The sequence below is a fragment of the Neolamprologus multifasciatus genome, chromosome 7 (genome assembly GCF_963576455.1).
Source record: "Neolamprologus multifasciatus chromosome 7, fNeoMul1.2, whole genome shotgun sequence".
Taxonomy (NCBI): domain Eukaryota; kingdom Metazoa; phylum Chordata; class Actinopteri; order Cichliformes; family Cichlidae; genus Neolamprologus; species Neolamprologus multifasciatus.
In genome coordinates this window covers 100,001-122,275 of record NC_140445.1, presented here as the reverse complement: position 1 = coordinate 122,275, position 22,275 = coordinate 100,001, and the positions used below count along the sequence as shown (strand labels likewise).

The 22,275-nt window shown below is 46.4% G+C and overlaps 2 protein-coding genes across 2 annotated transcripts in view; one reads left to right on the top strand and one right to left on the bottom strand.

Moving 5' to 3' along the window:
* Positions 1-2,847, top strand: part of LOC146513329 (sodium channel protein type 4 subunit alpha B-like) — a 47,999-nt gene extending 45,152 nt beyond the window's left edge. Inside the window, exon 31 of the mRNA XM_085166442.1 lies at positions 385-2,847. Coding sequence (XP_085022568.1) covers positions 385-504 — 120 coding nt within the window. The 3' untranslated portion in view covers positions 505-2,847. The remainder of the gene's footprint in view (positions 1-384) is intronic.
* A 4,297-nt stretch (positions 2,848-7,144) lies between these two features.
* The window catches only part of lamb1a (laminin, beta 1a), a 25,671-nt gene continuing 10,540 nt past the window's right edge, over positions 7,145-22,275 (bottom strand). The window contains exons 12-33 of the mRNA XM_085166440.1: positions 21,831-21,910; positions 21,603-21,738; positions 21,297-21,455; positions 20,976-21,103; positions 20,665-20,785; positions 20,327-20,528; positions 19,634-19,777; positions 19,303-19,534; positions 19,055-19,218; positions 17,129-17,353; positions 16,827-17,041; positions 16,589-16,685; positions 15,386-15,755; positions 13,026-13,210; positions 12,661-12,902; positions 12,342-12,551; positions 12,120-12,264; positions 10,717-10,924; positions 7,981-8,122; positions 7,714-7,890; positions 7,479-7,638; positions 7,145-7,395 (exon numbers count right to left, since the gene is read on the bottom strand). Of these exons, the coding sequence (XP_085022566.1) occupies positions 7,256-7,395; positions 7,479-7,638; positions 7,714-7,890; positions 7,981-8,122; positions 10,717-10,924; positions 12,120-12,264; positions 12,342-12,551; positions 12,661-12,902; positions 13,026-13,210; positions 15,386-15,755; positions 16,589-16,685; positions 16,827-17,041; positions 17,129-17,353; positions 19,055-19,218; positions 19,303-19,534; positions 19,634-19,777; positions 20,327-20,528; positions 20,665-20,785; positions 20,976-21,103; positions 21,297-21,455; positions 21,603-21,738; positions 21,831-21,910 (3,882 nt within the window). The 3' untranslated portion in view covers positions 7,145-7,255. The remainder of the gene's footprint in view (positions 7,396-7,478; positions 7,639-7,713; positions 7,891-7,980; positions 8,123-10,716; positions 10,925-12,119; positions 12,265-12,341; positions 12,552-12,660; positions 12,903-13,025; positions 13,211-15,385; positions 15,756-16,588; positions 16,686-16,826; positions 17,042-17,128; positions 17,354-19,054; positions 19,219-19,302; positions 19,535-19,633; positions 19,778-20,326; positions 20,529-20,664; positions 20,786-20,975; positions 21,104-21,296; positions 21,456-21,602; positions 21,739-21,830; positions 21,911-22,275) is intronic.

Genomic DNA, 22,275 nt, shown 5'->3' with positions numbered 1-22,275 from the left:
TTACTAGAAAGAAAAAAAAAACTCTATGCAAATGCCCAAAGACCTTCAACAAAACCGCTATAAGAATTTAACTTTTGCTCCACCAGATTTTCAGAACCTACCATAAAAATAAGGGACTGTCCTTTTTTGTAAGAAATCTTATAAATCCAGCAGGGGATTGAATAATTATAGCCCCACTGTATTTTAGATGGTTGCTGGGTCTCAGTAAAGCTTAAGGAACACACTTGCAGAGAGGTCACAGACACATAAGTTAACCACTATTTTTTTTAAAGTCAATCAGGCCAATTTAATCTTTAAATAACTAAGGACACTGTGCCAAAACTAACTAGGTCAATAAAACTACATGAAGCAGAGATTCTAACAGGTGAGTCCCGTTTTCCACAGGTGTCACGTGAATCAACCACCTCGCCAGCACAGGAGGAGACAGACATGATCCAGAAACATGTGCACGGTGGAGATGCTGAGCGAATCGTAGTCCAGACTGAGGGCAGAGACTTACAGTGAGATGAGAAACTACTTCTACCTCCTTCCTTCGTTCTCCTGTTAGTGAACTCGACTCTTCTTCTGCGAGGACTCAGTGACACCAGATCAGAGCAAAATGTGTAGGAAAAATGTGCCAGCGTGCTTCTTCTCATTCTCGATGATGCCAAAGATTTTTCCCTTCTGACAGTTCGGTTTGTGTGGGGGCGATTACCTGAGACCCACATAAACACCAGTTATTTTACTAACACTTATTAACCCTTATTATGAGTTATTATTGTGACAAGAATAAAACCAGTTCTGCGTATACAAACAAACATTATGTTAAACTACAACAGCAAAACTACCCAAGAGAGGAGAAGAAGGAGCTGAAGCTGATTTTATTACGTTACGAACTTTGATTATGTGATTTATAGTGAAATAAAAAATATTTCCATCCATCAGTCCATACTCTACCACGCGTCCTCCCCACCCAAACCTCAGCCGAGAACATTTCTGAAACCTGAGAGCACTGCGTCAGGTTTCTGGACTTGCTGAAGCCCGTGCTCCAGCTCGGTTTGCCTGGTTTTAAACAAAACTTTTATTCTTCGGGACTTTTTCAGTTCCTGTGATCTGGATTTTCTGTGACTGAGACGTGTCTCGATGAGTCCAATGCTATATCTGAACTTTTACCAGTCGATTGTTGCTATTTTAACTCACCATGAACGTCGGCCAGAGGTAGAGGCACAGGATTACAAATGGAAGCAGTGCTCTTATTAAATTCTGTTCTTTTGAATTCTTTTGGCAACAGAGAAAGACTGGACTCAGAGTGGTCAAGCTCCAAAAATGATCTTTATTTTACATTTGGAGACCCGTCACACGAACACACACAGGTCTGAATTCTTTGCCAGCTAAATCCGTATATATATTTCTGCACTGCATCACACCGACACACAGTTTACTTAGTTCTGCTTTTTCTGTCTGGTTTATTAATACGTCAGTGCAGCTCTGCACTGAAACTTCCTGTTCTCTGCAAAAGCATGCAGCTTCCTGTCAGTACTCTGTGACATTGTGCTCAAACTGGCGTTCTCCTAGTCTGGCCTCTATAAAACAATATAAACAGAAAATAAGAATATATATTTATATCGTAACACTTTCTACAGCCTTCGTTCTCCAGCTCTGAACTTACCTCGTTTCAGGTGAGTCGCACAAACCCGATTTTCTGCGCTGTCATCTATCGCCCCCCTATATACACGAAGAACTTCATAAATGAGTGTTCTTATTATTGGAGATTTTAATATGCATGTATGTTGTCCTGATAAGCCACTGGTAAAGGACTTTTTAAGCCTTATTGACTCTTTGGTACAGTCCGTGCCTGGCCCTACACATGAGCACAGACACACACTGGACCTTGTCCTGTCATATGGTCTGCCTGTCACTAACTTGGAGATTTGTGACTGTGCACTCTCAGATCATATGCCTGTGTTATTCAACATTGGTTTGACACATACTGCAGTTAAATCTGGCGCTCCTGCTCGGCGCTGTCGGGTTATTAACCCCTCCACTGCCATGCAGTTTTCTGCTGCTTTTAATCAGCTCTGTGGCCCTTCTGACTTTGTCTCCTCTGACACAGAAGAGCTAAATTCCTGGTTTTATTCTTGCTGTCAAACCGTCTTGGACTCTGTGGCTCCTTTAAAAACCAGGCAGCCTAAGGCTAAACCTGAGCCTTGGTTTAATGAGAGCAGTCGTGCTGTTAAGAGGGACTGTCGTCGAGCAGAACGGAGGTGGAAAAAGGATAAACTGCATGTATCATTTCAAATTCGCAAATTCTGCTGGCATCACTATCAGAACACTGTTAAAGAGGCAAAAAGGGAATATTTTGCAAATATTATTTCTTTCGACAGTCATAACCCACGTGTGTTATTTAGGACCATTGACACTGTTCTTAATACTCCACTGAATGTCTGTTTGAAGTTTCGCCTGATATTTGCAATGATTTTCTGAGTTTTTTCTTGAAAAGGTCACAGCTCCTGACCCCTCTGTCTCTGACCCTCGCACTGCTGTTTTTACTCAGTTTGAGCTTGTGACATTCTCCACTTTAGAGGATGTGGTCCACCATATTAAGCCCGCAGGTTCCCCTCAGGATCTTTTCCCTCCACAAAGACATTTTTCCTAGTATAGGGCAGTATGTCCATGACATTATTAACAGCAGTCTGTCTTCTGGTGTGGTTCCTGCAAATTTCAAACATGCAGTAGTGCAGCCACTGCTTCAGAAACCTGGCCTTGATCACAAGGTACTAGCTAATTATAGGCCTATTTCCAAGCTGCCTTTACTTCCCAATGTTTTAGAGAAAATTGTTTTTTGTCAACTGAAGTATTTTCTAGATAGGCACTAGATAGGCCTTAGAAGGCACGGGATCTCTTTTCATTGTTACGCTGATGACTGCCAAATTTATTTGCCACTAAAGCAGAAGGATGGCCTCTCCATTAAACCTCTCTTGGCATTTCTAGATAACAGTAAAACCTGGTTGGCCTTAAACTTATTATTATTATTATTATATTAAACAATAATATTTTAAACCTGTTATTACTGACAGCCAAATTAGAGCAGTGAAGTCCATTTTTTATCATGTAAGGCGACTGGCAGGAGGGAAATCCTTTCTTTCTGGGCAGCACACTGATCCATGCTTTTGTTTTATCCTGTCTGGACGACTGTAACTCCCTTTATGTGAGGCTCAGGCACTCGTTGCTCTCACATCTGCAGCTGTTTCAAAATGCCGCTGCATAAAATGCATCGTCACATAATCACCGGTTAACAATATGCACCTGAGGCTACAGTCTATCCTGTTGATTAGCACACACACGTGATCTTTTGTTCACGTTCTGACTCGCTGACTTTAGGATTTTAAGTTGTTTAAGTTAAAACTTCAAAATAACTGCCTGTGGGGATTTCCAAATGGACTTCAAACGCTCCTCAGTCACAGAACATATGGCAGTGTACTTTTCTGGTCCCAATGTGCTCATGTGGCATGTCTTCACGTAGTCTACTAACACAACTCACCTTCAGGAAGTATCCAATCCGATTATATGAATAACACCTACATAGCCGACTGCATGATTATTCGATTGATTGGTTATTCTTCATGTAACTGTTGCTTTTTTGTGTCTGTTGTGAACCATCATCTTATATAATAATGTTAATAAAGGTATATATCAAAATATTCTAATATACTAGTTATTAAAGCATTTGTATTGCTCTACATTTACATGTATTTTTAAAAAAATGTTTGTAAACACAAGTGTAACTCACAATAAACACATGCATATGAAAACACGTGCTTTGGATTTTATCTGAACTGCCTGCCCCGCTCTGTGGGCTCCAAGCCTCGACAGGGTGGGAAACGCATGGAGAGCAGCAGCTCAGGTTTGTTTAGTTCAAACTAAAGCTTAGTAGATTTATTCTGGATTTCCTGTTATGGCAGCTGCCATGTACTATAATAAGTATTCTGTGAGTATTGGACAGTCAGCTTATTCAGAGAAAGTGCAGCAAGTGTTAAATGTGAAAGTTCATGAGGGCACGATAAGAAAAAGACTGAACAAGTATGGTATCTTCTCTCTAAAAGAACACGACTTAGGTTTGCAAAGCTGCACCTGACAAATCCCAAGACCTCTGGTACAACAAAACAGCCTTACGAGACCTGGAATTCCCGTTTCTACAGACGCTGGATAACACAGTGAAAGGGAGACTGCTCATAAATTATGGGCAGCTACTTTAATAGGCCACAAATGTACTGTGCCTGAGATGGCAGCAAGCTAGTGGAGGTTTACTACCAGAAACAGTGTTTTGGAAAGTAGAAGCATGCAGCACACAAGCATGCAGCACACAAGCATGAGCGGTCGTTGTCTTTGCTTAAGGAATCCAGGTGAGTGACTGTCTTTTAAAAGATCATTCCAGCAGTTGAAATTACAAGTTACAGCACGCTGGACCTCAATGTGAACCAGCTGTCTGCTTCACACAAAGGATGACCCTGTGAGCAGGTAATACAGTTTTATAACACAACAAAAACAAGTATTATTATGACTGTCTCCTCTTGGGAATGACGCAGCTGGTCCTGCAGTCAGTGGATCTTCTCCTGCACTGCATCCACCACTGATCTCATTTGCATCTTCTCCTTTTCCTGGAAAAAGAAAAAAAAAAACACCTCGCTCCCTATTATCCTGCTTATTTATTTTCCAAGTCCGGGAAGTTCTGGCCCAGAAAAATATCCCCCTGACTCTAACCAGTAATGATGTTTGCAAATCCCTCTGCAGCTCAACATGTCAGTCTCAGTAATTCAGTTTAATCACAGCTCTGAATGGACTTTTGACCCTCATTGCACAGTGCCAACTCTTAACGAGCACAATTCCAATGTTTATATAAAACTCACACAAAAACAGCTTTATTTAACCATTTTATTCCTAACAACCTACAAGTGTGAGACTAGTTAGTCAGAAAACAAGAAGAAAAACAGCCAACGAGAACGAGACGAGTTCAGTTCAGCTTTATTTATATTGATCCGCGTCACAACACTCGTCTGAAAAAGCTTCACCCAGAGCTGACAGTATCAGAGACATGAGACAGAAGGACAGCTGACAGCTGGGTTAAAGTCATGACGAGACCCTGATCTCAAATTAGCCAGTTCACATCCATGTTTGCCTGAATATGTGTGAAGGTAGAAAACCAGCTGATCTTAGAGGCAACCTTCCTTCATTAATGAATAAACAGCAAAAACACTGTTTTTAATTTATGTTTTGTCTTGATTTACTGGATTTAGTCTAGTTTCCATTTGTTTCCGCAGTGAGTTTGATCCTTTCAGTTTAGAGTCTTGCACAGGGACAGTTTCCAGTGACCTGAGGATCATTTATAAAAGCAAGGAGCTGACAGAGCTCTTAAGATCTTTGTCTATGAGCTGTATTCATGTTTGTGTGAATATAAAGTTAGACTGGTGTAATGGAGGGTCCAAGCAGAGGGGGGGGGATACTTAATTCATTTTTATTTTCAAATCATTTTCATTTCTCTTTGTTTTCATCTCTCCTAAATTCTAGTTGTTTTTTTGTTTGAACATTATTTATTTATTTATTTTATTTGTTTATTTTTGAATGCAATTTAACAGTTCAGCAGGTTCAGGTGGTGGGTTCTAATCTCGGTGTTTCCAGGTGACTTCTTCAGTTTCCAACCTCAAACAGTAATGACTGACTATTGCACCACTGAATGAACGATGGGCTGTGAGGTCAGTTTCTTGGTCATTAATATGCAAAATGTCATGGCCATTGACAATGGAGCAATGGTAACTGGTAATTCAGGGTCACCTGGTCCAGCCCTAACTATATGCTTTAGCAAAAAGGAAAGTTTGAAGCCTAATCTTGAAAGTAGAGATAGTGTCTGTCTCCTGAATCCAAACTGGAAGCTGGTTCCACAGAAGAGGGGCCTGAAAACTGAAGGCTCTGCCTCCCATTCTACTTTTAAAGTCCCTAAAGGGTTAAAGTCCCTAAAAAAAGGAAAAACGGTAAAAGGGTTAAAGTCCCAAGTAAGAAAGATAGGGAATTGGTCATTTTGTGGGTTAAAGTCCCCATTGGTCATCAGGTTAGATCTGCGTCGGTCATACACTTGTTCTGGGGTGTTGACTGTTGTTTCAAACTATTACAAATTTTTCTAGAACGGCAGCGCGGCTGCTAGGAAGCGCAGGGTCCAGAGGTGACGCTTGCCAATGCCACGGACGCGTAGGCATTGTCCTCAAATTAGAGGTATATTCCAGTTTGGCTACTGTGGAGACCTGGGACACTCCTAAATAAGCTAAGAGTTTGAGTCTCTTTACCGTTTGGAACGGTGGTTTGCGCTTTTTTGGGTGGCAGAGGTCGGACCTCGGGTGTGTTACGCTTTTAAATTGACTTAGGGCACAAGAAATCGGGCCACTGTCCGGGACAGATACTGGTTAAGTGATCGCAAAAACTCAGGGAATTTATTGGTTGGACCATTAATTTAAATTTGTCGAAATTGTGTAGGTGTTAAAAGGCCTGAGAGTCTGCAGTTGTAATTAGAAGACGTCTTTGTGATATAAAATAAGAGAGTTTGGTGTGAGAGGCTGTGAGTCGAGTCAGCAATGCACTGAAGGCCTGCTGCTATTTTTAGACGGTGTGTGTATAAATGCAAATGAGGAAGCAGCTGTGAAGCGCATACATGTTTAAAATGTTATTGAGCTTTATAATTATTGTTTACACGTTCACACACTGGTGATGGCAGCTACATTGTAGCCACAGCCACCCTGGGGCGCACTGACAGAGGCGAGGCTGCCGGACACTGGCGCCACCGGGCCCTCTGACCACCACCAGTAGGCAACGAATGAAGTGTCTTGCCCAAGGACACAACGAGCGAGACTGTCGGAACCGGGGCTCGAACCGGCAACCTTCCGATTACAAGGCGAACTCCCAACTCTTGAGCCACGATCGCCCATGAAAATGAAGTAACAATGAAGTAAAAGAAGCAAAGATTTTGACCAATCTTACAATCTAAAATAACAAATTCACGTGTTATTGCTGTAAACTGGAAATATGCAGAATGATATATTTAACCAGGAGTTCAGTTTTACCCACCGCTGGTGACAATCAGGTAAAATTACCTGTCAAAATAAATGAGCAGCAAACTGAGTCTGATTTGATCTTTTTATTGAGATTAACACGAGGATTAAACATGGAAGTAAAAACTATAGAAGAAAATACAAGTGGAGCAGTTCTTGTCTTCGAGACGTTCAGTCTGATCCTAAAACACACAGGTGCTGTAGACGGTCACCTTGTGGCTGATCTCCTGCAGCAGCCCCTTCACTGCTGCCTCCAGCTCCACCAGCTGCTCTGCCTTCTGCTCCAGAGCGCGCTCGTTGTCTTCATAAGACTTCTCCAAATCTGAAAAGGGAAGAGCATACATGAAGGGATGTCCCGCCTCCTCAGCTTGAAACATTTCCTGTAGGAGTACAGTGTGGTGTCACCTTTCAGCAGCTGCAGCTTGTCACTGGCCTGCAGCAGCAGCTCTTTGGCTTCCTGCTGAAGTGACTGTGCCCTCTTCTTGGCGTCAACCATGCCTCCCGTCTTCTGACCAATAAGCTGCTCCACGGTGGCATACTTCTCCTTCAGCTCGCCGTCCAGCTCCTAACACAAACACCTAATTTTACAAAGGAAACAGACCAACCTGAAAGCCTCTAATGATCACACAGGTGAGCTCACCTTCTTCAGCTCCTCTGCCATGCTTCTGACGCTCACTGATTCCTGATTGGTCAGTTTGGCACTAAGAGTAACGTTCACAGCTTTGTCCTTCAGCAGCGTCACATCCTGTTCGAGCTTCTGCAGCCTCTGGGTGGCATTTGAAAGCTTTAACTCAGCATCTGCTGTCTCCGACTCCACCTGAACACAACACATTTGACATGTTACCTGCATGTTTCTGATAGGACATAGCCGTGTGCAGAGTAAACAGACAGTAACCGTGAGACTCACCGAGGACAACAGGTGGCTGGTGTTGTGGATGTTGGCCGTGGCCTGCTGGATAGCGCTGCTGGCAGCCGTCTGAGCTTTCTGAGCTTCTTCCAGTGCTCGCTTCACTTTCTCCACAGAGTCTCTGACGTCACGCGCCTCCTCGCTGAGGAATGCAGGAAGACAACTGATCAGGTTCAGAGGACAGGTGAAACTTTCAGGTAGGCCAGGGAATCTGAATTTAGTGATTCCAGTTCCATTATCAAAATCGCTTATCTATTCGATTCCTATTGATTTTCATTGGCTCCACCATCTCTAAGCAGCCTCTCAAAGACATTACACTCATGGACATTCACTGTGATGTGTGGTCACATACGCTGCCTGCTGCGGTAAATGGCCTGTATTTGTATAGTGCTTTACTTAGTCCCTAAGGACCCCAAAGCGCTTTACACAACATTCATTTGCCCATTCACACACTGGTGATGGCAGCTACATTGTAGCCACAGCCACCCTGGGGCGCACTGACAGAGGCGAGGCTGCCGGACACTGGCGCCACCGGGCCCTCTGACCACCACCAGTAGGCAACGGGTGAAGTGTCTTGCCCAAGGAGCCGGGGCTCGAACCAGCAACCTTCCGATTACAAGATGAACTGACAACTCTTGAGCCACGATCGCTGCGGGTCACATGTTTGTGCATGTTGGAGGTGTTTGTTGTGATCAGCGCTGTTACTCAACAAAGTAATTATTGCACATATTACACAGAACACTTTTCTTTAAAGTAAAGCAGTACGTTACTTAGTTACACCCAGGAGAAAGAAATTTGTTACATTATTTTCAAGTTTCTCCGTAGAATAAACTGAAACTCATCGTTTAACACTATAAACCTGAGGCTTCAGCCCCACACCGACACGAAGCCGTTCCTGATGAGGACACACATCATTTTTCTGTTTAGGTATGAACACAGCGGTCGTCATGGTGATTCTACTGTAGAAGCATGAACAGGTAGAGGCTGCAGCCTGACTGCTCAACAGTTTGTTACCTGTTGAAGTTCAGGCTCTGGGTGCTGGGCTGAGGTCTGCACACACTCAGCTTTAGCATCATTCTGGGTTCTTGGCTAGCTTAGAGTTAGCATGCTGTCTGTGCAAAGAGCTGAAGTCTGTTAGCATCATAATGGAGCTGTTTCTGTCCTGGAGCAGTCTCCACTTTACCATCATGCTCTCATCTTTTAATGCAATAAAAATAAAAGTCAAGTCCCCACTGGAGACGGCACCACTATTTTCCTCTGACACACAAACTGAAATCAGCTGATTGTAGCGAGGTTGCAAGACCCGATAAGCGTGATCGATAGGAACAAGGAATTGGACTACTGGGAACCAGTTCTCCTCCATTCCCATCCCTACGTTCAGGTCTTTTAATCAATAAATTTGACCTGTTAGTAAGTACTGCAGTATTGATAAGACAAACTGTGCTGCTATCAATATTTATTAATCATTAATTCATTGTACCAGCTGTTAAAACTTTGAGAAACTCTGACAAAAAGGCAGCCTGAGCTCTCTGATCATGGCCGACAGGACAGGACAGGAAGGTAGGCAGGTTCGCTTTAATTCACTGCACATAGCTAAATGCAGCCAATTCAATTCAATTTTATTTATATAGCGCCAAATCACAACAAAAGTCGCCTCAAGGCGCTTCATAGATACAGAGAAAAGCCCAACAATCATATGACCCCCTATGAGCAGCACTTTGGTGACAGTGGGAAGGAAAAACTCCCTTTTAACAGGAAGAAACCTCCAGCAGAACCAGGCTCAGGGAGGGGCGGGGCCATCTGCTGTGATTGGTTGGGGTGAGAGAAGGAAGACAGGATAAAGACATGCTGTGGAAGAGAGACAGAGATTAATAACAGATATGATTCAATGCAGAGAGGTCTGTTAATACATAGTGAGTGAAGAAGAAACACCCAGTGCATCATGGGAATCCCCGGCAGCCTACGTCTATTGCAGCATAACTAAGGGAGGATTCAGGGTCACCTGGTCCAGCCCTAACTATATGCTTTAGCAAAAAGGAAAGTTTGAATCTTGAAAGTAGAGATAGTGTCTGTCTCCTGAATCCAAACTGGCCACAGTGAAGTAGCTCAGTGGTTAGCACTGCTGCCTCACAGTCTCCTGGCTTGAACCCAGCTCGGCCACTCTTACACGTGTCGGCTCAGGGCATTGACACAGAAGAGATTCTTCATCTCAGAAGCCGCTGGTTAAAGGAAGGAAAGCAAATGCAGCTGTGTGTGAGCAGAGAAACGCGTACAGCTGTGGGCAGAAGGTTCATCCATTCACTCATCACGGACACGAATGGGTTACATGCAAACACTACCAAAAACATAACTGCTCGGCAGAAAATAACAGCATATTTCAAGACAATAATTTCAAACAAGTGTACGCAAGCACGAGTTTTTCCGATATGTGACTGATTCGCAGAGGTCTGGAAGAAGATCCAAGTTGTCACAGAAGAGAGAAAAATGGTATTCAAGAACAGGATCAGTTTGTGGAGTATACCTATAGGCTGGGTCCGTGCCAGGAAGACAAACTATGAACGAATGAATTCAGATATCAGACAGAAGCTTATTAATGGCTACCAAAAGCATCCTGTTGAGCTGCAACAATATTCATCCCTTCTGAAAGAAAGACAGATTTCAGTCTGGAGAACTTGTAAGATATCATCCCCTGAAGCTAAACCAGGCAAACATTACTGATGGACAGGTAAATCTCACCTGGCTTGGCGAGCCTCGTCCAGCAGCTTGTCGGCCCTCTGGATGTCGTCGGCGCTTTCCTGCAGGATGTTTTCCACATGTCCCAGTTCTCCCACTTTCTGCCGGATCTCGTCGGTCAGGTTCTGCAGCTGAGCGGGCGTGGTTGGCATCTGCATGTCCAGAACCTCGTTTGCCACAAGCTCAATGCTCTCAAGATCTGCAGCGTCCTCTGAAGTGCCACAAATGCAGTCAGTTTATGTGCAGCCAGCCTCTTTAAAAATAACTTTTAATCTCCGATCAATGAAAATAAATTCCTGAAATTATTCTCAGTCTATCCAACCGTGTCTGAAAGCTTGTCAGGTTATCAAAAACCAGTTATCAGAAATAATTTCAGCGTTCGTTAGCTTACACTACACAGGTTCTTATGGTTTCTTTAATGTGTCGTACGCAGCAGACGACACGAAGGAACGAATGTGTGAGCGTGGTGGCCTCTGAGAGCGTCCCAGACACATAAGAGTAGACGGTTTAGTTTCTGATGATTTCATGTACACTACATGATCTAGGATCCTTTAATGCTGCTGCACAGACAGACAGAGAGCTTCTGAGTTCATGTTTGTTAAACAGGATCTATGAGACCTGCAGAAATACAAGAACAAACGTTGTTTTGCTTTTCCATCAGTTGGGGAGTTTTGGTTGTATTAAGCACTGGAAGCAGCTTTGGATCCAGGTGTAACCTGAATTGATTTTTTCCCGTAATGTCATGTGATGGTTGAGCAGGCTGTAAGAAGCCTGCTAATATTATGTAAGAGGGCTGTTTTTTCAACATGAAATAAATCTGTGATCTTTGCTTTTTAAATGAAAGCAGTTTAATAATGATTCAGGAAAAAGTCTGACTGAGTTAGTTTTTCCTGAAATAAAAACGCGTTTCATTCAGGAGAAGAGGGCGGGGAGCATAATGGCCACCATCAGACATGACGTTCATAAAAAGAAGCTCATAGCTCAATAAGGAAGATCTGTAGTCACACATCTGTTTGCTGTCCAGGTGTTTGGTGGTTAATCTACGATCACTTTCTCACAGTGATACAACGTTACCGGTCGAGTCCAATCATCTGTAGTCTAATCAGCCTGGACTCTACTTTCAGTCTCAGTGCACCTTTGTGCAGCCCACCCCCCTAACCCTCTCCCATGTTGCTCAGGCTCCATCCAAGCCTCCGTCTTCATCTCCACCACCAATGTCTAGACTCTACGGGCTCAACTCTGCTTCAATGGGTCATCAGAACCTAATCGCTAAATACCTTAACTGAAGTCTTTATGTCAATGAATCAATTTCACTTCCTTCCAATGATCTCTCCTGATTGTCTCTGGGAAAACTGATGTAACCGTAACTACGGAGACATTTGAACCAAACAGGAAGTGACACATACGGGTGAGGAAGTCTCTGATGTGTCTGATGAGGCTGCGCAGCTCCTCGTTGCTCTGGTCAACTTTCTGTTTGGTCCTGTTGGTCTTCATCAGGACGTTCTGAGCACTCAGCCTGGCCTTGTCCGCCTCTAGCTTTGCTTCTGACACCTGAGGACAAAATTCAGGTGAGAAAACCCACCACAGTTCACCTGGAGTGAACACGGAGCAGCAGGGCTCACACCCACCATCTTAGACAGCTTCTCCACTTCCTCCATGGCGTGGACGATTTCCTGTTCAGAGTCCCGAGCCTTCCTCAGGACACTGTTGGCCGTTGCTACCGCACCACTACAGCCTTCTCCTCCACACCTGGCCCCGCCCTCAGGATTCACGCAGCCCAGACCACCGCAGGAAGAAGACCCGCATGCGTCTTGACCCAAAGATGGACTGCCACAGGTCTGGCAGAAGCAGGACAGACGACACTCAGTGTTCATGCGTTTATACTAACAAACGTTTGTGTTTGTAATACACTGAACTCTGTCAACCTGACCTGTGCCGCTCTCCCACCTTGCTGCTGAGCTCTGCTAGGTCCAGACTCTGCAGTTCTCCTGCCAGGTCATCCAGTTTTTGAGCATGCTCAGACTGTCTCTTCATGAACTTCTCTCGGGTCTGGTTCAGTTTGTCTTCTGTGAGCTGCCGTAGAGCAGCAGAGGCTTCAACCGGGCTGCCGCTGTCGATGGTGGAGGCGTTAGCTCGGGCCTCGGCCTCCTGGGACTGCAGGAAGTACTTAGTGATGCTGTCTGTTGCACCTAGCAACACACAGGAAGTCAAAATCAGCTGAAGGCAACTTTATTTAAATTCTGAAATCCCTGTACTACCTATTTTAGTGCTCCTTGGCCCACCTATTTCCCCTGTGACCTTTAACCCTTTACCTCTGATGTCGGAGTTCTTGATGAACTCAACCTGGTCCAGGAGCTCCTGGACTGTCCCCTCCAGTTTCTGTGCCTCTGACATCACAGAGTCCAGTTTAGTTCCTGCAGCAGAGTCCAAGTCCTCCACCTGGACCAGAGTCTGTTCAGTAAGGTTCAATGTGTGGCTCAGGGCTCCCATCAGGTCACTGAGGGACAAACACGGGTCAGAGGTTAGCATGAGCTGCTTTAGTGCTCAGAGTTCTTGCAACAAAAGTGTTCTCAGCAAACGGCCTTTGGATCTTTGGACCACCAAGATTAATGATTCCTCATAAAACACCAAAACACTCTGATGCAGTGCTAAGCGGAGACCGCCACACGCCTTTACCAGCTCAGCAGACTCTCACCCTCTGCTGACAGGAGTTCTCAAAGTCCACAGGCCAAAAACAATGTTTGAACGGGCCACTAACGACCCGCAGGCCACACTTAGAGAACCCAAGCTTTAAGGAGATGAGATTGAAGCACATATGTAGTTTAAATTAGAGGTGGTGAGGATTCGCCCAAACTAAGAGTTCTTATGACCTAATGGCCCATGTATATTTTTACTGGCTTGTAAAAAAGTTTGTTATATTTTGAAATATTAACCTAATTTAATTGACACAATATTCTAGATTATTTCACTTTTAATCTGGAAAAGGCTTCCACTGGGGGTGGGTTTTGATTATTCGATTAAAATCGATTCTGGCTTGGATAACATGACATCGATTCATTAAAATCCTGAATCGATTTTTAAATATAAATTTATTTTGCTCGAAACGCCAGAATCTCGAATTAAACCTCACAAAATTTCAACAACCACCAAACAGCTGAAACAGTAAATGAGAACAGACACAAAGCGCCGACCCGTGGATCAGGCACGGACACGGTCGGGGCTGAAAGCCGACAGCTCGCTGATTCTGATGTTTCGGCGAGTCCGCGCTTTGTGTTTACGTCCTTTTTGCGCTGATTCAGAGGCTGCAGGTTTTATCTCTCTCCAAACAATAATAGCAGCAAAATGTTTCTGATACGAATTCCAGTAATTATGTAACATTTGGTATGACACCTGAAGTTTATGCTCAGCTACACTTTCTTCTAACAGCACAGGTGTCTTCATTCAGCCAGGGTTCAGATTTGGCTTTAACTTAAAGCTTAAAGGGGGCACCGAATCTAAAAGGGTTTGGCAGACGGAGTAAAACCAGAGGAAGGGTTCAAAATACGACAGCACCGAGCAACAACAGCAGGATTAACTTTGGTACAAGGAAGGGAAACCTCAAACAAGACAGGCTTATGATGCGACCATGTCACAAACCTCTAGGTTAGAGACGGGTAAATCACGAGTTAAAACAACGTGTGCCCATATTTTTGTGTAGCACAGACACAGGTTGCACAAGATCAAGAGTCAGTAAGATTTAAAAAGTCCTTTGCCATTGGCTTGTCGGGGCAGCACACGTGAATAAGTCCCCACCAATAAAGACATGATCATATTTTGGCATAATTTCAGCCAACAGATCAGAAAAGTCATTCAAGAAGTCCTTATTGTATTTGTGGGTCTGTAAACCACGACACAGAGCACTGTGAGAGCGACCCAGCTCAAACACTCAGTTCAAAGCTACTAGCTGATGTTGATGAGGACAGTGGTTTACATTCATACTGCTTCTTAAAATCAACCGCTAGTCCTCCTCTGCCTGATATTCGAGGAGAGTTTAAAGAGCAGCTGTCCTCCGGTAAGAGATCTGTGAAGACGCTGGACTAACCTTACCCATGTCTCAGTTATACAGAGGAAATATAAGTGAGACAAGATCATTTGTAACCTTCACTAAAGCTGTTTCTGTGCTGTGATGAGCTCTGAAACCTGACTGAAACTCTTCAAATAAACCATTCCTCTGCAGATGATCTGTTAGCTGTTTGACAACTACTCTTTCAAGGATGTTTGATATAAAGGAAGGTTGGAGATTGGCCTATAATTAGCTAAGACTGCTGGGTCTAGAGATGCTTTTTAAGGTTTAACTACAGCCCACTTGAAGGCCTGTGGTACATAGCTGATTATTAGCTATGTCTGAAATCATGAAAACAGACAACAGTAAGGAGGGTAAACAGTACTTCACCTTTTACTGCAGTATTTATTAACAGTAGTATTTGTACTTCTACTTGAGTACAGAATGTCTGTACTTTTATCACCTCTGCTGACGTTCAGCTCTCATCAGCACGGTCAGAGATCATCAGAGTGGTCGACAGACACTCGAAGAGCGTATCTAAATGTGTCAGACTGCACTTAGAAAAGGTGTCCAGACCGTTTTGGTAACCGAGTCTGAGAGAAACATTAATCAGAATAAATGCAATCCCACCCGGCCTCCTGCAGCAGCTCCTGGATCTCCGTTAGCGGTTGTGATGCCGGATTCCCATCTAGGATGGTCTGGATGTCGGCAACGCTCCTCTCCATGCTTTCAATGGACTTCCTGTACGGCCCGCTGACGCCGCTAGCTTTGAGGGCGTTTACCTTGTTGACCAGGCGGTGTGTCTGATTGGTCAGCTGGCCGATGATGTTGTCCCACTCGGCGAAGCACTCGTGACAGCGGCTGCAGTTGGGGAAAGTTCCTGAGAATCCGCGAGCGCAAGTGTCGCAGCGCGGCCCGGACACACCCTCCACGCACACGCAGTGACCGCTGACTTTGTTGCACTGCTGCTCGGAGATCCCACGAGGGTCGCAGTCACAGGCTGAGGAGAACAATGACCAATGAGAGTCTGCAGACTACAGGAGACACACTCAAGTGCAAAAACACAGTTTCACAGTGACTTCCTGTCCAACCACACCTCTGTTTGCACATTAAGAACATGTGTTTAGCATTTGGCTCCAAACATCTGAAGCTTTATTCTGCTGCAGGAACAACAAATTAAGGCTAATTTTTGTTGTTTTAAATTTGATTCACTCTGACCAGGCGAGCCCTGAAAGGCCAGAGAGTCACAGGGTTTAGGGTTAGTCTGGATGACTGATGTGGAGCGCTGTCCGAAGGCTCTGACAGGAGACGAGTTCAAGAACCTGAAGGAAACACAAACTGCTGTTTAATTCATCTCCAGCAGAGGGCGCTACTCTCTCATGTGAACTGATAGAAAACAAACAAAGGGACTGATTGTGTTCCTCCAGGCTGCTGTCTCAGTTCTGTTTTTCTTCCTCTCTCCTCCTTGTTTCTGTAAGACCTCCTCCTCCTGACCTTCAGCTTCACTGAACAAAGCGTCTTTGTGGACTTCTGGAGGTTGAGACGGACAGACTGGTCCCATCTCTGTGGAAGCTGGGCCTCAAAACATCTGGGTTTCATTTGAGCTGCAGCCGCCGAGGATGCTGGGAGCTGAAAGGATCCCACAATAAAAGCGTCTGCAGTTTGATCTCAGTCAGAAACAAGTCCCAGACTGCACCGAAACTCTGGACCGGATTCTGACCTGGGGCCTGACAGATCGGGACTCTGCTCCGGGTCTGTCAGGTCCGCTTTATTTTTCATTACACCATCACATCTATCACGCCGTCTCATGAGCACATGGCACGGTAAGCCTACCGTGACATTTGACCTCAGGGTCTCCCCAGAACAGTTCTTTACACTCGCTGCAGGTTCTTCCTCCGAAGCCGGTGTGACAGGAACACTGACCGCTGATCTGTGAACAAACAAACTGCAGTCAGACGTGTCTGACGGAGCACAGAAGTACGGTCCCATCAGATCAAGCTCACACGACAAACCTTTAATGAAATACAACATTTGTTTTCACCTCCAGGACTTTCGGTCATTTGCTGCTCACCTCATTGCAGGATGTCCCGTACGAGTGTTTGGGGTCGCAGTCGCAGGTCTGACAACCGGTGCCCGTCGCCATATTCCAGGTGTCAGGTGCGCAGCGGTCGCAATGCTGACCAACCACATTGGGTAGACAGTGACACTGACCACTGCTGCGGTCGCAGTGACAGTCAGAGGACGGGCAGCTGGAGGGAGCGCTGCCAAGCCGGTTACAAACGCACTCTGCGGGTACACAACCGCCAAGGTTCAGCGACAATCGTTCGCCTGATTCTGTGACTATGGTTACCATGGTAACCCCGACATACTTACTCCTGCACTCCTGGAGTAGGGCATTGCCATAGTAACCCAGCGTGCAGCTCCTGCAGGCGGCACCCTCGCTGTGGTACAGGCAGCGCAGACACTCCCCGGTCCGGGCGTCGCACGATTCGGGGTCCAGCATATCAATGTTGTTGTTGCACTGACACGGCTGACACTGCCCACCCGCCTCCTCGGGGTTTCCATAGTGAGCAGGCGAGCACTCGTCACAGCGAGTACCTGCAGTAGTAAATGCTTCTTATAAAGACAGGTAGCATAACAATCACACACCACTTCACACTGGATGCATCGCAGAGCAACTCGGGGTTAGCCCACGGATATTTGGGAGGCGGGCTGGAGCAGCGAGCGATCGAACCACCAAACTCTGAGTAAGACCAGGTGACCTGCTCCTCAGCTACAGCCAGGTGAGAGCTGGACACCATTTATGACCAACAGGTGATCGTTCCTCAGGTGTGACATCATCACATAACCTGAACCAGCAACATGCCTCACATCGAGCTTCACCCTCAGGTTCGAGTTCGTTTAAATACAGTTTTAAACTTAACAGCCAATCAGCAGCCAGAGATTCGTGCTTATTTAAAGGGAACCCCGGCTGTTAAGACATGTTTGTGCTAAAATATGTGCTTTCAATAACATATGTGTGGTATTAATGGGGCGATCGTGGCTCAACAGTTGGGAGTTCGTCTTGTAATCAGAAGGTTGCCGGTTCGAGTCCCGGCTCAGTCAGTCTCGGTCGTTGTGTCCTTGAGCAAGACACTTCACCTACCGCCTACTGGTGGTGGTCAGAGGGCCCGGTGGCGCCAGTGTCCGGCAGCCTCGACTCTGTCAGAGCGCCCCAGGGTGGCTGTGGCTACAATGTAGCTGCCATCACCAGTGTGTGAATGGGTGGATGGGTGGATGTGTAAAGCGCTTTGGGGTCCTTAGGGACTAGAAAAGCGCTTTACAGGTCATTTACCATTTAAAATACACCAAATGTTTTCCTTTTAAGCACATTTTATATAAAACCGATTTACCAGTAGTCCGCCATTGTCATTTACTTCTCAATGCACTCTGGGTAGTGACGTCATACGGTTGCACTGCATGCAGTTCACAGTTAGCAGCGCGCTGGAAATAGCTTCTGCTCAACCTTTCCAGTTTGAACCAGAGCAAACCAAGAGAGAGAAAATAGTCAACCAGCACTTTTCATCTTCATCTAAACTAAGTGCTGGTTGACTATTTCCATTCTCTCGGTTTGCTCTGGTTCAAACTGGAAAGATCGAACAGAAGCCATTTCCAGTGTGTAAATCGGTTTTATATGAAATGTGCTTAAAAGGAAAACATTTGGCGTATTTTAATACCACATATATGTTATTGAAAGCACAGTACATATTTCAGCGCAAACATGTGTTAATAGCCGGGGTTCCCTATAAACCTGGCAGCCAATCAGATCACAGGGTCTCAGAGGAAACAGTGGGAAAATGTTTCAGACATCTGTCAGCGGCTGACTTCAGGTGAACAGGAATCTGTAATAACAGACCTGATCCCTTCAAAACAAAAGCCTGCCAGTGGCAGCTGTTAGGATGATAAAGAGGAAGAATACTTCCTGTGGAAAAGAGCAGCTGGAGGCTAACCTGTCACCAGTCTCTGCTCACACGCCAAGCGCCACGGTGTCATCAGCGCTTACCTCGATACACAACACGTGTTAATAAAGTTTTTACACTGATGATAAAGTATCAGAAATACTGCCGATGCTGTCGTCAGTGGACTGAAGAGGTGTTGTGTTGGCGTGCTTTTCAATGATTTTAACAGATGCGCACCAGAAGCCCCGCCTCAACCAGACCAACATGGCAGCTGGACTGACGCTGCGACCAACAAAGCGTCTGCATCTAAATATCTGTGATGAGGTCTCTGTGTCAGCGTCTGTGTAAATAAAGTTTTCACCTTTGTATCCTGTGTTGCAGACACAGGTGACCTGCTGAGAGTCATCGCTGCGGTAACAACTTCCTGCGAACTGCCGCGGGCTGCCGGGGCCGTCGGGACACATGCAGGGACGACAGTGGTCACCTGACCCCAGTGCTGGGTCACCATAGTAACCATCCAGACACCTGAAAGACAGACAAGAGCACCGATGGCATCATCCTGCTAAATAAACCCAACGGCGATTGGCTGACGGACGGTGGGTAAGTTACCTGTCGCAGGCGCGTCCCGTCGTGTGGTCCCTGCAGTCGATGCAGCGGCCGCTGTCGGGGTCGCAGACATCGGCGTGACCGTTACAGAGGCAGGGGCGGCAGGCGGGGAAACCCCAGCGACCCGGCAGACAGCGGTCGCACTGCCGACCGTACGCACCCGAAACGCAGGAACACTGTCCGGTCAACTGATCGCAGAACACACTGAGAGAGCCCTGAGGGTCGCACCCGCACGCTGAAAGACACGCACGACGAGGTCACACAGAGGTCAATAAAGCTTCAGCGCTGATTGTAAACAGACTTTTGATTGGTTATAGATGGAGGTGGTTTTGACCTCGGCAGCCGTTGGGTCCAAACTGGAACGTGGACGGAGAACACCTGTCGCAGTTCCTGCCGACCACGTTGGGGCGGCACTCACACTGCCCGCCGTGGGGGTCGCACACGGTGCTGAGCGAGCCCTGAGGGTCACACTGGCATTCTGGGAAATGGCACCAGACAAGGAGACACGTCAGAATAACGAGAAGACGCTAAAGCCTCAGTGACAATAGATTTATGACTGCAAGGAATGCGGAGGAGGAGGAGGAGGAGGAGGAAGAACCTGCCGGGTCCTGTCGAGGAAGTGAAGCCTGAGGCGATGGTGAGAGGATGAGTGACAGACGTGAAGCGGGGGAGGAAGGGAAGGGATAAAGATGTGAGGGATCAAAGGTCGGCGTTGGAATGAGGAAGAGGTTTTTGTTCCCGATTTTAAACTGTTTGGAAGGTTCTCTGAATCTGATTCTGCGTTCCTCCTTCCTGGAGTCCTTCCTGTCCAGAGTTGGACAGCAGAAATATTTTCCCCTTCTCTTTCTGACTCTCTGATTTTCCCGGGAGGTTTGTTTCCGTGACGAAACCCCAACCCCTCCAAAGTCACCATAAATACAGACACTGCCCTAAGCTCTAAGCCCTGAGTGTCTCACAAGCAGCCCTTTGCTTTTAAACTCCAGCCAGGAAGCGAGGTTATTAAAGTGAAGTCACTAAGCTGTGCTACCTTTAGCTCCCTGGTGCAACATGGCGGAGATGCTGAAGATGAAGTTTCTGCAGATGTCAGTTATCGGCGTCTTGACGACGCTCTGGCTGTTCTCCAAGCACCGATAACGCTGGAAAGTCTCCCAGGCGACGTTCCCGCCCGAGTCCCCGCCCTCTGAGCCTGTGAATATCTCCAAGTTCTTACAGTGAGGCATCAACACGATCTGAGGAAAATCCCAAACAAACAGGTCAGCATGTTTCACTCTCTGTAACCGGGCTAGCTGAATGTGGTTTTGGTCTGCACTGAATAAACCGACTTCACGCTCTACTTCCTGAAGTAGAAGATCTGAGCACGCTCACCGAGTCGATCAGCGTATATGGAACCTGGACGTCCCCAAAGGTAGCGTACAGTGGCAGGCTGAGGCGGATCGTGTAGTTCAGACCTGATTCAAAACAAACCGGTCTGGGAAGAACCACGTACCTGTGGGGAGAGATCGGGTTAGATACTGAAACCCCAGCGACGCGAGATAAGCAGACAGAGGCCACGCAGAGGGTCAGCGTGACAGGATGATGGGCCGAGATCAGCTGGTGAAGAAGGCTTGCAGGAACTAGTCTTATATTTCACACTTGACATTTCAAACTTGTCACGATTTAGAAACTTCTCTCCTGACCGTGAACTTGGGTGAAGCGAGATCATCTGGTTGTCGTCGTCGGGCACCGTGTTGATGCAGCGGCTGTCCGGCTGGATCGGTCCGGGTCTCATCACCGTCATCAGAACCTCCTCCCACACGTCCGGCAGCTGCAGAGCCGACAGACGCAGAGATGTTACCTCTATGCACATAAATAAGCAGGCGCGTGCACGTTTATCTTTTCCAGGCTAACAGATGAGGCAGGTACACGGGTCAACAAAGGCTACAACTACGAGATAAGCGCCAAAATTCTCCCACTGATTCGGGACATGACGACACACGCGTTCAATGGCAGACTCACACCTGCGGTTCGTAGCGGATCAGGATGTCATATTCCATTGAGTGAGGGACGTTGTCTACAGTGAACTCCAAGAAGGCCCCCTCTGGTACGTTGGCTAGCCCGATGCCTGTCCAAGTGGGACTACGGTCCTGAGGGTGTGGCCTCTGGACCACCGTCACTCCCTAAAGAGATGCAGACACAAAGCTGATGAAGACCCTCAACACCTCACATAACCCTGCTGAGGAGGAACAATCCTCACAGGCTGCAGGTCCACCTGTAACAGCCGGCCTGTAATCCAGAGTACGGTCAGAGACTGAAAGGACACTCACAGGTCCAAACTTTGCGTCCTCAGCCTCGTAGGTGTAGTGATCCAGAGCAATGAAGTAGAACCCAGACTCCACCTGATCGCAGCGGCGGCTGAACATGTGATCTCTGCAGACGCACTGACCGGTCACGTGATCACACCTGCACGCAGACAGGAAATACAAACATCACAACAAAATAAAATCGTTGGTTCAACTCCCGACGGAGCAAATGTGACATAATAGTGAACTCACTGATTGTTGATGGCGCCTCCGAGGTCGCAGTCACATGGTCTGCAGCCATCCATGTCGTTACTGAGACCCCAGTGTTCAGGCTGGACACACACACACACACACACACACACACACAGGTCTGATTGGTTACTCCCACACTGTTTACAGTCCTCTCTCTGCACTAATGTGACGTATAGTGTGTTTGCATAAATCTCATTAAACAAGACTGATCTTACAGAGTGTGTGTGTGTGTGTGTGTGTCTGTGTGTGTGCGTGTGTGTCTGTGTGTGTGCGTGTGTGTCTGTGTGTGTGCATGCGTGTCTGTGTGTGTGCATGCGTCTGTGTGTGTGTGTGCATGCGTGTCTGTGTGCATGCGTGTCTGTGTGTGTGTGTGCGTGCGTGTGTGTGCATGCGTGTCTGTGTGTGTGCATGCGTGTCTGTGTGTGTGCGTGTCTGTGTGTGTGCA